The sequence below is a fragment of the Medicago sativa genome, chromosome 7 (assembly GCF_051527215.1).
Source record: "Medicago sativa cultivar Bolivia chromosome 7, Bolivia_mono, whole genome shotgun sequence".
In the NCBI taxonomy this organism is placed as follows: Eukaryota; Viridiplantae; Streptophyta; class Magnoliopsida; order Fabales; family Fabaceae; genus Medicago; species Medicago sativa.
In genome coordinates, this window is record NC_140755.1 from 37,890,241 (window position 1) to 37,904,395 (window position 14,155).

Here is a 14,155-nt window from a genome sequence, read left to right on the forward strand (position 1 = left end):
GTTGCTCGTTTCGTTCAGGGCTACGTAGGGTTGACGCTTTCGTTCAGAGCCGCATAGGGTTAATGTTAAAAATTGTTCAGAGCCTCGTAGAGTTGACAGGGTATTCAGGGCCACGCAGGGTTGACGCTTTCGTTCAAAGCCTCATAGGGTTAACATTAAAAACTGTTCAGAGACTCGTAGGGTTGACAGGGCATTCAGGGCCACGTAGGGTTGACACTTTCGTTCAGAGCCTCGTAGGGTTGACAAATAATCGACGTTCAGAGCCCTCTATAAGGGTTGACGTTTTAGGCTCCCTTTGAATGTAGAATTCCTTGTAGATTTCGTAGTAGTTATATCTGAACAAAGTAGAACAGTAGAAGAAGAAGAGTTCTAAGAAAGTATGGTGCCTCATTAAAAACCTGCAAAATAAATCTCAACGGCCGATAAAGGTTAGAATAACTCAGTGTTTCATCTTTAAGCTCTTAATGGCAGGACCGTTGCTTCTACATTTCATTTCGGTGTGCTGTTTGGTGAGTTCTTCCTTTTGTTTAACCTCGCCCTTGGCGGGCTTGTTTGTCTCCCAAGATTTATTTATCTGAAATATAACGTTACTTTCGAACTTCCAAAATAAAGGAGTCTTAATCATACTCAATCCTGTTTAACGAGAACTAATTACTCGTTGTCTTCTCTTATTAACTCGCCCATATTTTCTAGTCCCCTTCCTATTCTTTCCATTCTCTTACAAGATTTAAAATAACCTTCTTACTTGATTATCTTGTGCTTTTAATCCTTTTTTCTTCTTCTATTAGATATGAACTAAGTTTTCCTACTACTTTTCTTAAATCGAAATCCGCTACTTCCTTGTTAGATTTAAACTAACTCGCCCACTTCATTCTTTTTATTTTATACTCCTTCTTTTCCTCCTACTAACATGAATTTTAACTTGCTTGGTATTTCATTTTCTATGTATTTACTCCCTCCTATGAAGTTGGAATTAAGTCTTCTGCTAAATTTTATTCTTCTAAATGGGTCTGGCGCTATTAATCCATTATTTATGTTTTTACTAAACAATTAGTTCAATTCGCAAAGTAAACAGTACATGAAAGGGGTTCCCAGGAAAAGAGAGGTGGGTCACTTGGACTTCTTAAATACCAAGACTTCCCACGCCCAAATCCCACATATGTGACCTTTTAACAATACTACACTTTACTTCTGCCACGGGGTACCTAGAGTAGTATTTCTTTTATTAACTTGGTCCTACCTCTTGTGTTTTACTCATCATTCTTTCTTTATTTTCTTCAAATCAAAAAATATATCTTCTCAAAATATATTCGCCAATAAATTCTCTTCAAATCAAACAGTATATTTTCTCAATATATATTCAAAAATAAATTCTCTTCAAATCAAACAGTATATTTTCTCAAAATATATTCGGCAATAATTTCTCTTCAAATCAAACATTATATTTTCTCAAAATATATTCGGCAATATTTTCTTAAAATCAAACAGTATATTTTCTCAAAATATATTCGGCAATAAATTCTCTTCAAATCAAACAATATATTTGGCGATAAATTTTTTTCAAATCAAACAATATTTTCTCAAAATATATTCGGCAATAAATTTTCTTCAAATCAAACAATATATTTTCTCAAAATATATCCGGCAATATTTTCTTGAAATATATGTAGTAAAGAAAGGAAGATGAGTAAAACTGTTGTCCATGGCGTCGTTGGCATCGAGAGAAACCATAATGAATTCATCTCTGCCTACTCGTAAGGATGACTATGATGGTGATGAATTGAGCTCCTCTTGTTGGTTGGATCTTCCATAGCTAAATAGATCCAAAGTATGTCTCCATTTTCGTGTGATCCTGTTCCTTTTCAAAATAAGATCTTCACATAAACAAGTTGAAATTAACGAGATAAATAAGGGAATCAATTAACAAACAAGTATAATTGTCTAATGTATACAAAACATATTATTTAAGTATTTCATAACAACAAATTTTATTCTCCAAATCAACGATAACTGCACAACAGAAAAAATAAAAGGATAACGTTCATGAGAATCAAACAATTAATATCAAAGTCATAGTTTACTTATAGAAACCGCTTAAAGGTAAAGGTATTAAGATACACGCCAACATATTATTGGAATTGAAGAAAGATATAAAGAAAAGAATGGTTCTTCCCTTTGAGATGCGATTTAACCTAGGTTCGAAAAACGGCGATGAATTCTTTTAGGCCTTAATGGTGACGACATGCGATGAGGAATCGATAGCACCCAGTGATTGGAAAGGGTGATCGCTTCGAGGCAGTTTGATGTTTGATGGCTTTGTGGGAAAATTGAAGCTGAAGCTGTTTGGTATTCGCCGACTCCTCTCTTTTGATATTGCGTAGGTTTTTAGGTTTATGAGTGTGGTCTAGGTTAGTTTTACCGTTCCCACAGACAGCGCCAACTGTACTTGCAAAAGTACAATAAGAGAATCTAGGGTTTAGACTGTTTATCAGATGCCTTGAAAATGATCCCAAGAGGGGTATTCATAGCCCTTCGTGGGCTTGTGTTTTCGTGACTTAGACCCCAAGTAACTTGGGACCTAAGTCGGTTCCAAGGGTTTCTAGATTATTCTAGAAGCATTAGAGGTGGTGCCCCCTAGGGCACATAGGCCCTTCTGGAGGGCGCCGAGGCCCTTCTGGAGGGACACCGATCCTTAGAAGTATATTTTGCAGTCCACCATGTTTGTTTCAAGTTTTGAAAATTTGTTCTCGGGAATGTTATATTCCCATAAATGTTATTATATACACATGATTTCTTCTATTGTTATTCTCATGATTACATGATGGGAATCTAACATTCTCATGGGCATAAAACTCAAACTTGCTATAAATTCTCACTACCACTCACATTTATTTCCATTTTTAGTTTTTTAATTAAATAATTTTTAAAAATATTTACAGAAAATCTAAATTTTTACCAAACTCATAGGTAGAAATGCTATTCCTTAGAATAGTATTCCTAGAAATGTCATTCCAAGGAATGTAATTTTTTGCCTTGAAACAAACAAACCCTTATCACTCTCTTTTTTTTTTTTTTTTTTTTTTTAAGAAAACCCTTATAACTCTTAATAGTTGAACTAATTCATTCATGAGATTTAAGTCAACTCTTTATCAACTAACACATTAACAAATACCTTGATCCAACTAATTAATTAACTAATAATTCTTTGTTTCTCCAAAAAAACAAAAGCTAAATAATTATCAAAACAAGAATTTTCTTTTTCCCTAAAAAGAAAAAATTAATACTTTTATTACATATATAGTTTTGACTAAATTCTAAAAATACAACAACAAAGACAGCGAAATGCGACTGCAAATAAAAACATATCCATCCAACGTTTGACTTCACCTTAGCACAACCTCTTTATGGTAATAATTACACCATGCCTTCAAATCCAAGAAATTCAGATCTTACACACAAAATTAGACACAACCCATTTCATATCTAACCTTAAAATCAAGCTACAATGAAAAAAGTAATGATTTTGATGCTTTTTATGATTCTGGGTCATGATGTGGAAGCTGCTTTTAAGGCACCATGGAGGATCCACACACTGTTTTCAGTTGAATGTGGAAACTACTTCGATTGGCAGACAGTTGGATTGATGCATAGTTTCAGGAAGGTGAAGCAGCCTGGACATATTACGAGGCTTCTTAGTTGTACTGATGAGCAGAAGAAGAGTTATAGAGGGATGCATTTAGCTCCCACTTTTGAAGTTCCTTCTATGAGTATACATCCTGTAACTGGTGACAGGTAAAGTTTGTGTTTTGATTAGAGTTGAATCAGTTTTTTTTGGATTTTAGTTTAGATTGTTAGTTATAGTGAGAGAGAGTAGAGTGAGAGTTTGTTAGAGTGAGAGAAATGAAGTGTTGAATGTTTTTAAAAAATCCATTTATGGAAACCGTCCGGATGTGATAGAGATGAAGTTGTAGATGCCTAAACGCGGATGAGATTGGTCTGGATGTATGCATCTAGATACATCCGGACAAATCCGGTATGGATGCATACATCCAGACTAATCTTGTCCGGATTTGTGCATCTGGGGAGAGGGTAAAATTGGCAAAATATAATATGGCCAAGGGTAGTGAAGCAGCTTCTTGGTCTAGCGGTCGTGTGGCCAACCCTCGGACCCTCTGCGATAGTGATTAATCATTGATTGAAAGTGTTGCGATAGTGATTAGTCATTGGTTAAACATTTTGGGATGTACCGGATTTAGGATAAAAAGTATTTAGTTGAGGGAATGAGATGGGATGTGTTATTATTGCTATTATTAGTGATTGTCCTGTGATATTAGTTGCTTTCACTTGTAATTATGTTTTATATAGCAGTTATTGGTTTTCCTAAACTTTGATAATTTTGGTATTTGCACATAGATTAAGTAATTACTTAATTGATATGTTCTGTACAAAAGTAATTAACCTTGTAAAAGTTAAATGATATTAGTGATATTCCTAAGACATCCGTAGTTTTAGTTCAAGACTAAAATGCTTAAACTACCAAAGTTTTGGAATTGAGTAAGTATGTTATGTTATAGCTAAATTATTTCAGTGAAAATATCTCTAGATTTGTGCTGAAATCAAATATGGCTGAGAACAATTTATCCACGCTGGTTTCTATGTTTGTTTTGTGATTACAAGTTACAACCGTGTATTTTTCGCTCCTTGATTTTTAAGGTCTTTCTCAATTCTTAATCATATCTCTCACTTTATCTCTTCATTGCTTGTTGTATTTGCCTCAATTATATGAAAAAAGCTTTTTGTTGTTGTACTTACCCGATTAGATATCAGGTTGTCAAGATGTTTTTCTGATGCCTTTTACTAAACATTTTATACAATGGTATCCAGTTTTCGATTTGAGTAATGAATGACTTCTCACATATTTTGTTGTACTTATCTACATTTATGTCAGATGTTATTTTAGGCTTTGTTTGGGAGGGGGTTTTGAAGGGAAGGGGGAGTGAGTTATGATAAATTCTCTTATTGTTTTGAGAGGTTTTAAAGAAGAGAGAACGGGTTTGGGTATTTTTTATAAGTCTTTTTTCAGTGCTTTTTCTTATAATCTCCCCACATTCAGGGGTTTCCGCTTTTGTCCCAAATATGGTTACCCTCTCCTAAGTAAATTTTCTATTCCTCCTTTATAAGATATTCCTGCCAGTACTTTTTGAAATGGTTTTATCTTTACCATTCCGCCTTTCAAAGTGTTATAATTTGTAGTCTTTTTCGATATTGAGATGTGTACATGAATAACAAATCACAGAAATGGAATCCTTTTCTAACACGATAAGGTGAACAAGACGTAAATTTTGTCGACTATGCAGGTACCCTGCCATAAATAAACCTGCTGGGATTGTACATTGGCTCAAACATAGTGAAGATGCAGAAAATGTCGACTGGGTTCTCATTCTGGATGCAGACATGATAATCCGTGGCCCAATTAGACCTTGGCAAATTGGCGCAGAGAAAGGAAGACCTGTTGCAGCATATTATGGGTACTTAATAGGTTGTGACAATATTTTGGCTCAACTCCACACGAAACACCCCGAACACTGTGACAAAGTTGGTGGGCTTTTGGCCATGCATATAGATGACCTGCGAGCTTTGGCACCGATGTGGCTGTCAAAAACAGGAGAAGTTCGGCAAGATAAGGCTCACTGGGGAGCAAACATAACCGGTGACATATATGAGAAAGGATGGATCAGTGAGATGTATGGATACTCTTTTGGTGCTGCAGAAGTGAGTTTTCACTCTCGAAATGGTTTTTTATCTCAAGAATTATATCCCCTCCGTAATAAAATAAGTAAAAAAACTACTTGTATACGGTTTTTTTTATACATAGCGACCATATTCATCTGGCGCTACATTTCTAGTTTTTGAACTATTTAACTTTCACTAACTGTTTTCCTTTTTACCTTCTTCTTTCTAATAATTTCCTTGCAATGTTCTTCAATTGTTCACAGGTTGGGCTCCGACACAAGATCAACGATAACTTAATGATATACCCTGGTTATGCTCCTCAGGAGGGTGTTGAGCCAATTCTTCTCCACTATGGGCTGCGATTTAGTGTAGGGAATTGGTCATTTAGTAAGGCTGATCATGATGACGACGACATTGTTTATAATTGTGGACAGCTCTTTCCTCAACCTCCTTATCCTAGAGAGGTATGGAAGAAAGTATTTATCGCAAGAAAGTTGTGTCTTGTAAAATTTCAGGTTCACTCATTTTGTGACATAAGGATAGAACTTGGATGAAAAAATATTCAAGTGAAATTGAATTTTGTTGAAGAAAATTACAAATCTCAAGCTTTTTATTAACAAAATAAAACAACTTAGATGATAACGTAAAATACAGTAGAAAATCAAACTCTCGTACAGTTATTCGAGGGATCAAGACTCTACCTCTAACAGAAATCCCTTCAAAAATAAAAAATCCTTTCAAGAAACACCTGCTACAAACTTTTCCTGCTTATTTTCATCCCATTTGATTTTTATGGAAAAATCAAATTTAAATATTTGTAGATTTTTTGTTATGTTGTTAAAAAACTCTCAGAATCTAAAAAATGTAGAGTTCGGATTATTTGGAGAAGTTACTCTGCGTAGCTTTTTGAAAAACAGGTGAAATACGAACGTTTCACAATAATTTTTTTCTTCTTCTTCAAACTGTTACCAAACAAGCCCTTAATGGTCTATTGGAATATCTATACTTTTGTTCTCTTTTGATTATTACAGTTAATGTCTGTAGAACTCTCTGAATTCCCTTAATTTCCTATTTATTCTTTTATAATTCTCTTAATTTTCAGCTAGTAACAAGCTTAAGTGCTAATCTTCTACATCCATCCATTTTCCTTCAATTTATTCTAGCATAAGGTTTTTCCTAGATTATACTGAAATTGAAAGTTTTTTATTGCAGGCGAATGTCTTGGAAACTGACCCAAATCTACGACGAGGACTACTTTTGAGTATAGAGTGCATGAACATTTTAAATGAAGGTCTATTGTTACACCATGCATCAAATGGCTGCCCTAAACCACCATGGTCTAAATACTTGAACTATTTAAAAAGTGGAACCTTTGCTAAACTAACTCGACCGAAATTTGCGACTCCTGCTACTTTAGAAATGATGGAGGATAAAATTCAAGAACAGGTTGATCATGATCCTGCCAGGCCATATCCGAAAATCCATACTGTTTTTTCCACTGAATGCAGCTCATACTTTGATTGGCAGACTGTTGGACTTATGCATAGTTTCCATTTAAGTGGACAGCCCGGAAATATCACTAGGCTTCTTAGCTGCTCCGATGAGGACTTAAAGCTATACAAAGGCCGTAACTTGGCTCCCACACATTACGTTCCTTCTATGAGTCAACATCCGTTAACAGGCGATTGGTAATTATGTCTGATTCAATTTTCAATTGTGTTATGTTTACTTTCTTAGTTTGTTAGTTTGTGACCCTTGGGACTTTGGTGTCAACATTAGTGGTTAAGAAGTCAAGCATTAAATGAGAAAAGAACTAACTTTGGAGTACTTCCCCTATTTCGTACTCGAAATTGCAACAATCAGTCAAATTAGTCCCTGATTTTTACAGAAAGGCCCTTCCCTCTTGTTTACTTCAGCCATTAGAGAGTATGGCATTGCAGTAAAAGTTAGGAGTCATTAGCTGGCAATTTTAAACTTAGGTTTGTGAACAAGATTTTACTATATGAGATCAAACTCATGATAAAATTGTTGTTTGATCTGAAACCTTATTCACCATGGTCGAACAAGATTTAATTGGGATGGAAAAAATTTATTGAAAAGGAAAATGAGGATTCATCTCTAAGACTGATTGATTATAGTTTAGGAAAACACTGGAAACATTATATTATTTAGAAAAACTGGTCTTCTGAAAAGAGATTTGGATCTAGAGCTGACTACAAGGATGTAAAGTATTAGTTCCCTCATCCCTGTGCTGTTATTAAATGGTAATCCCTAATTAGCATATGATAACTAATGTTTATTTTTTTAAGCTTGAGTGGAAATTTACTTTTGAAATGAAAAGTGAAGTCGGTCTAGGTTGATTTTTTCTCTGATTTGTACTTCTTTTTAATCGTGCTTTCTAACATTCAAACCATATTATTTATTGGATGTGATAATTATGTACCTTGGTAGAGTAGATTTTGATGCCCTAAATATTAGGATCTGAATTTAGGGCCCGTTTGTTTCTGATATTTTTCAAAAAAAAATCTATTTTTTCCCTTAAAAATAATCACTTTTTTCATTTTTAAGTGTTTGTTTAGGATTTTTAGAAAAATCATTTTATCAAAAAAATCTATTTTGACCCTAAAATGAAAAGCTATTAGGATTAGCTTTTCTCAAAATCTATTTTTTTCAACAGCAAGGAGATAACACATGTGCATGTTAGAACTCATTTTTTTTTTAAAAAAATAGATTTTTATGGATAGTAGGCAAACACAAATAGATTCAGATTTTTTAAAAAATCTCTAGAAAAAAATCTCTAGATTCTTTTGACACAAAATCTATTTTTTATAAAGCTGAAACAAACGCACCCTTAGTCTATCGACATTTTGTGGTACTCACATTAAACTTAATTTATTATTTCCTTTGTATAGCTGCTCTTTGTTATCACTGTGTAGACTTCCGATTTCGTCTAAGTTGCTAATTATAAGAATGTTAACCATAGTCTGTATCAAAGATATTACGAAATAATTGTTGTAACTGTTGCCTAGGGGTTTAATACCCTTACACTAAAGGTAGTTATAGAACGGTTAGGGAGAGTAATTGAAAGGCATCACTTGTTTGGAGAGAGAGAAAGAGGAGAAGTCAGGTTTCTCGCAATGGAGAGAATTTCATTCTGTTATACTTCTTCTAAATGTTCAGTATCAATTTGCACGAGTGCGTTGGTGCACAAAATGGTGGTTTTCTAATAAAGATTCCTTACTCATTAGTTCGAAACTCAGTTCTTATTCAATTACTCATTTTTGGCTCATGTTTGGTTTTTCTTGTTTAAATGATACGACTAGCTTACTCCACAGTACCTAATATGAAGTTACTGAGAGTTGGTCGCATTTAACTGCATTTAATTTCTCTCTATTTTATTTCAGGTATCCAGCAATTAATAAACCAGCTGCAGTCCTCCATTGGCTTAATCATGCAAATATTGATGCTGAATTCATAGTGATTCTTGATGCCGATATGATAATGAGAGGCCCAATTACACCATGGGAATTCAAAGCTGCAAGGGGCAAGCCTGTTTCAACACCCTATGAGTAAGCCTGATGAACTTGATTTACCTTTGTGAGATCTGTTAATTTTTTAATCTTTATTTTGGTTTCAACGAGTCTAGTAGCGAAACTCACAAACTAAGTGTGGAGAAGAGGGGTATTACGGGTCGAACCTGCTCCCCTGCACATCAAATGTTGGTGCAATCATTAACCATCTGAGTTGCTCTTACTGGAAAGAGTTGTTAATTTTAATGTATCCATACACAACATTTTTAATTTGCATGAGTGTGATGTTTCATTTCTTTTGTTTTTTTACATGCTAGCTACCTTATTGGCTGTGACAATGAGCTTGCAAAATTACATACTAGTCATCCTGAGGCCTGCGACAAGGTTGGTGGTGTAATTATTATGCATATAGATGATCTGCGCAAATTCGCTTTACTCTGGCTGCATAAAACTGAGGAGGTTCGAGCTGATAGAGCTCATTATGCCAGAAACGTAACAGGAGACATTTACGAATCTGGCTGGATTAGCGAGATGTATGGTTACTCGTTTGGCGCAGCCGAGGTATTTTGTTTTTCAATTCTTGTTGGTTGTCACTCATACTCTACAGTCCATTTCATCTGAGCACAGGCATAGGAAGTGGACACAGTTTCAATAAAAAAAAAAGTTAAATCATGCTGACATTTTATATTGGCCCAGTTTGGATAAAATACTTAAGCACTTATGGCATAAAAAATTATCACACAAGGGCTTGTGTATAAGATGAAAACAACTTACGGACATGTCATAAACTGTTTCTATAAGCACTTCCAAACAATCTCGCTAGTGCTTATGCCAATAAATAAGCTGAATTAAGCTAATACAAACTAATCCAACATGGAAATGGCTTCCTGATTGAAGTATCGTGGTTCATAAATCGTACCATGTGTTCGTATTTAACATGGTTGTTGAACTTGTGTATTGGTATACTAATATAACCATTAATTATATTGATGCAGTTGAAATTAAGGCATACTATAAACAGAGAGATAATGATATATCCGGGATATGTTTTCGAACCTAGCATAAAATATAGAGTTTTCCACTACGGATTGCCATTTGGTGTTGGGAACTGGAGTTTTGACAAGGCCAAATGGCGAGAAATCGACATAGTCAACAAATGTTGGGCCAAATTTCCAGAACCACCAGATCCATCAAGTCTCAACCGTGACGATGAGAAGAGTTTACAGCAAAACCTTCTCAGTATAGAATGTATCAAGACACTGAATGATGCACTGGATCAACATCATGAGAGAATGGGGTGCAATAGAGATAGTTCCTTGTCCACATCGAAAGGGAACACTAAAGAGGAAAGTGTAATCTCAGAGAAATTTGATGTAAAAGGAAAACATATGTTAGAAAATGATTCAGATGAATTTGCAAGTGTTCATAATGATAAAATGGGGATACCTAGTTCTTTTAGGTTTTGGGTGTTATTTTTCTGTGTATTTTCTGGATTAGGTTTCTTGGTAGTGATTTTTTGGGTGCATTCAGGTCATAAAAGAAAAGGAATGAAAATGAAACATCATAGAGTCAGAAGAAGAAGCTTGTATACATGATGCATTTTTTGGCCTTGATGTACCACTAGGAATTTTTGCTTCTTCTATAAAAATAAATTTGTAATGAAATATTTTTCTCGCCTTGATGTACCTCTAGTATTTTTTGGCCTTGATTATACATAATACATTTTTTTGGTTAATAGTCATTTTAGTCTTTGAATGTGTAACAAGTAGTCATAATAGTCACTTGATGTATCAAAATTTCAAAATTATCTCTGATTGCAAACTTTGTTAATCAAAATAGTCTCTACCGTTGAAATAGTCTCTCGATGTTGACAATAACTTTTTGACGTTAATATTTTAAAGTATAACGAAACAAGGATGGCCCAAAAGTGAAACAGGACAAACCTTTGATTTTGGCCTCATAAAATATAATTTTTAAAAGTTAAAGAGTAATTTTAGGAAAATGATTGTGTGTTTTGCATAAAACTTATTGATAGCAGGTTCAAATCTCATGTGCCAAAACAATATTATTTTTTGAGTTTGCAATAAAATATACTAAATTGTTTAGAGATATATCAAACTCATATTAAAAATTTGCTTTAGGTCTTTAAACGTGTTGGGTTGGTCCCAGTCATGAAACCAATTGTATTGACATGTATTTCTCATAACCGCGCAAATAAGGTACAACAAACGATATAGTGAGCTCAAATATTTTCTTTAATGCTTCGATTAATATTACGAAGTGTACAATTTAAGACAAACTGAGGTATTATGCCACCAATAATTCAACTCAAATGATAAACTAAAATTCTTACCTTTTAACCAACAAAAAAATAATCAAACTAGTCTTCCAGACAAGTTTTCTAGCAAATTCATCACTATATCGTCCAACACTATATTGTCCCGCATGTTTTCTACCTCGATATCCTCCGGAGTTACGATGACATTATTGGCCATCGACGTTGTTGTGTCATTTCTCCTTGAACTCATCAAACCACTGCTTGATGCTCCATTCGGTTGTTGTTGGCTATTGAAGAAATTAGTTGCTTTTCTTTCCTTGACATCCTGAGGAAACAAGAGTTGTATTGTGTTCCATAGAATTGTATTCACATTGCAAGAATCATCATTGCTGCAAAAGAAAGCAATGCCATTAGCAATCAATATAGATATTTTAATTTAAAATATCTAAAATTCTTTAAAATATTCTTTAAATCTATAAATTCTTTAAAATATCTTATATATCTATAAATAAAAGAAAAATAGAAAAATCTTTAAGATACCGCATTAAGATATCGATATTTTTTTTAGTCATGCGGTTGCAACAGAGTCTGCAACCGTAATATTGCGGTCGCATCACTTCACGTGGTGCACAGTTTAAGACCTTGGTCAGGAGTATGTGAATTTTTAAAGTCAAAAACTGTATAAACACAGACCTTGTGATCTTTTGCCTGCACATGGGACATTTCTCGTTAATCTTTTCTGGGGCCGATAGCAAGCATTCTCTACAAAAGCTGCAAAATTGTAGACGTAAATAATAACTCAAGGAGATTATTTGATACATTAATGATATATCTAACATAATTTCAATTGCACATAAAGAATGCTTCAAAAATATATTTGGTCATGCAAATAATTATTCTTTACTATGCAGAATTAATTATTTTTCAGTAATCCATATAAAACTCGCTTTGCCCCCTCCTCTTTTGCGAAGGTTAAGATATATTATTCATGCGAAGTTTCCATCATCGATTAATATTGACTAGGTTGTCTCATTTGCCCATTTTTATAGGCAGTTATATAGTTTTCACAAACACACACACACACACACACATATACACACACACACACACATATATATATATATATATATATATATATATATATATATATATATATATTAAGAAAAAGATAGGTAGTACTAATGTAAGTTCAACGGGTTAAAAGTGATGTACATCTAAATATTGTGTGTGAGAGTTTCACAACTTAGAAGTTAAAAACAACACTTGTTATATTTTCAAATACGAAAAACATATGTAAACCCTAAAATAATAAAATAATTGATGAGAGAAGTGAGTGTTTGTGTTGTGTCTTATGACTTGATAAGTACCTGTGGCCACACAAAGATGTAGTTGGCTCAAATAATATATGCAAACAAATCTGCAAAAGTGAAACAAAAATCACTATCATGTCCATAAAAAGAATGAAACGGAAAAAAAGTAAGATGTTTTTATGAAATAGAAAAAGTCACTTCTTACTGCGCAGAGATACTCCTCCCTGAGTTGATCAATGAAAGGAGGAACAGACTGACTGGAAGATGAACCAGAGTCCATCTTAGGGATTTATCTATATTCAGTGCTGCTGAATCCAATCGATGGTTGTTGAGAACAGTGGAGGATTTTTGGCTTTATGCATTACTATATAGAGTGAGGCAACTGGGTCAGATTTATCAAGAATAAAAAATAAGAGTTTTTCTGGTTGAATGAAAAAAAAGGATTTTATGATAAAATATTTTATTGACAATTTCTAGTTGCACCTTGAAAATTTTCCCATCACATCCAATTATTATTTGTTTTTTTTGAGGAAAACAAGAAATTTTAATTAAAATTTAACGATAATATCAAAATTGCATTTGTTCATATGAATTTTTAATTTTTAATTTTTTCATAATATTATCCTGCAGATTTTAGAAAAATATCATTAATATTTTTAATTTATATTTCTATTTAGAATATTTTTAGGATTTGTTCTTTATTTATTTTTATTTGAGGAAAGATTTATACTTTATTTAAATATATGATTTAGAAATATGTTATCTATCAAAATATTATTTGGGGGAAGATTTATGTTGTGTTTAAATATATGATTTAGAAATATGTTTATATGAAAATTTTCATATCTTAATAAGATATCATAAAAATAACATTAGTATTTTTATTTTATATTTCTTTTTAGAATGTTTTTAGGATTTTTTATTTTTTTATTTTTATTTGAAGGAATCTTTGTACTTTGTTTAAATATATGATTAAGTCCTCGTGAGCTTACCTCAGTTTGTAAGGACAATGTATAATATATGCAAAGGTCCGGGGTTCAAACCTCGGCCAAAACAAAAAAAATATATGATTTAGAAATATGTTTTGTATGAAAATTTTATTTGAGTGAAGATTTTTTTTTTACTAAGCGAGGAGAGTGAACAAGCATCAGAAGGAAACACCGACATCCCAACTATGTTGGCACCCCGGGAATCCTCCATCCTATGCCGCCAAACTCTAACATTTTATTAAAAAAAGGGGGGAAAACTATACAAGATGAGGGGGGACTAGGCCAATACCCTCAGAAAAAAGAAAAACAACAAAG

The 14,155-nt window shown here is 33.4% G+C and overlaps 2 protein-coding genes across 2 annotated transcripts; one reads left to right on the forward strand and one right to left on the reverse strand.

Moving 5' to 3' along the window:
• Positions 1 to 3,385: 3,385 nt before the first annotated feature.
• On the forward strand, positions 3,386 to 11,004 carry LOC146906080 (peptidyl serine alpha-galactosyltransferase-like). The gene is made up of 7 exons (XM_085731066.1): positions 3,386 to 3,792; positions 5,358 to 5,772; positions 5,997 to 6,197; positions 6,946 to 7,421; positions 9,138 to 9,302; positions 9,581 to 9,824; positions 10,259 to 11,004. Exons 1-7 carry the CDS (start codon positions 3,506 to 3,508, stop codon positions 10,856 to 10,858), a joined length of 2,388 nt encoding a protein of 795 aa, XP_085587192.1. The 5' UTR covers positions 3,386 to 3,505; the 3' UTR covers positions 10,859 to 11,004.
• Positions 11,005 to 11,569: 565 nt separating this feature from the next.
• LOC146906081 (E3 ubiquitin-protein ligase pqr1-like) lies at positions 11,570 to 13,184 on the reverse strand. Its single transcript, XM_085731067.1, has 4 exons — positions 13,057 to 13,184; positions 12,909 to 12,958; positions 12,235 to 12,312; positions 11,570 to 11,930 (listed from the first exon to the last, which is right to left on the reverse strand). Exons 1-4 carry the CDS (start codon positions 13,129 to 13,131, stop codon positions 11,639 to 11,641), a joined length of 495 nt encoding a protein of 164 aa, XP_085587193.1. The 5' UTR covers positions 13,132 to 13,184; the 3' UTR covers positions 11,570 to 11,638.
• Positions 13,185 to 14,155: the final 971 nt, after the last annotated feature.

Coding starts and splice junctions, on each gene's coding strand:
- LOC146906080 (XM_085731066.1), top strand. CDS start 3,506: ATGAAAAAAGTAATGATTTTGATGCTTTTTATGATTCTGGGTCATGAT. Junction 3,793..5,357: donor CATCCTGTAACTGGTGACAG/GTAAAGTTTGTG, acceptor TCGACTATGCAG/GTACCCTGCCATAAATAAAC. Junction 6,198..6,945: donor AACCTCCTTATCCTAGAGAG/GTATGGAAGAAA, acceptor TTTTTATTGCAG/GCGAATGTCTTGGAAACTGA.
- LOC146906081 (XM_085731067.1), bottom strand. CDS start 13,131: ATGGACTCTGGTTCATCTTCCAGTCAGTCTGTTCCTCCTTTCATTGAT. Junction 12,313..12,908: donor ACATCTTTGTGTGGCCACAG/GTACTTATCAAG, acceptor ACAATTTTGCAG/CTTTTGTAGAGAATGCTTGC. Junction 11,931..12,234: donor TGCAGGCAAAAGATCACAAG/GTCTGTGTTTAT, acceptor TTTCTTTTGCAG/CAATGATGATTCTTGCAATG.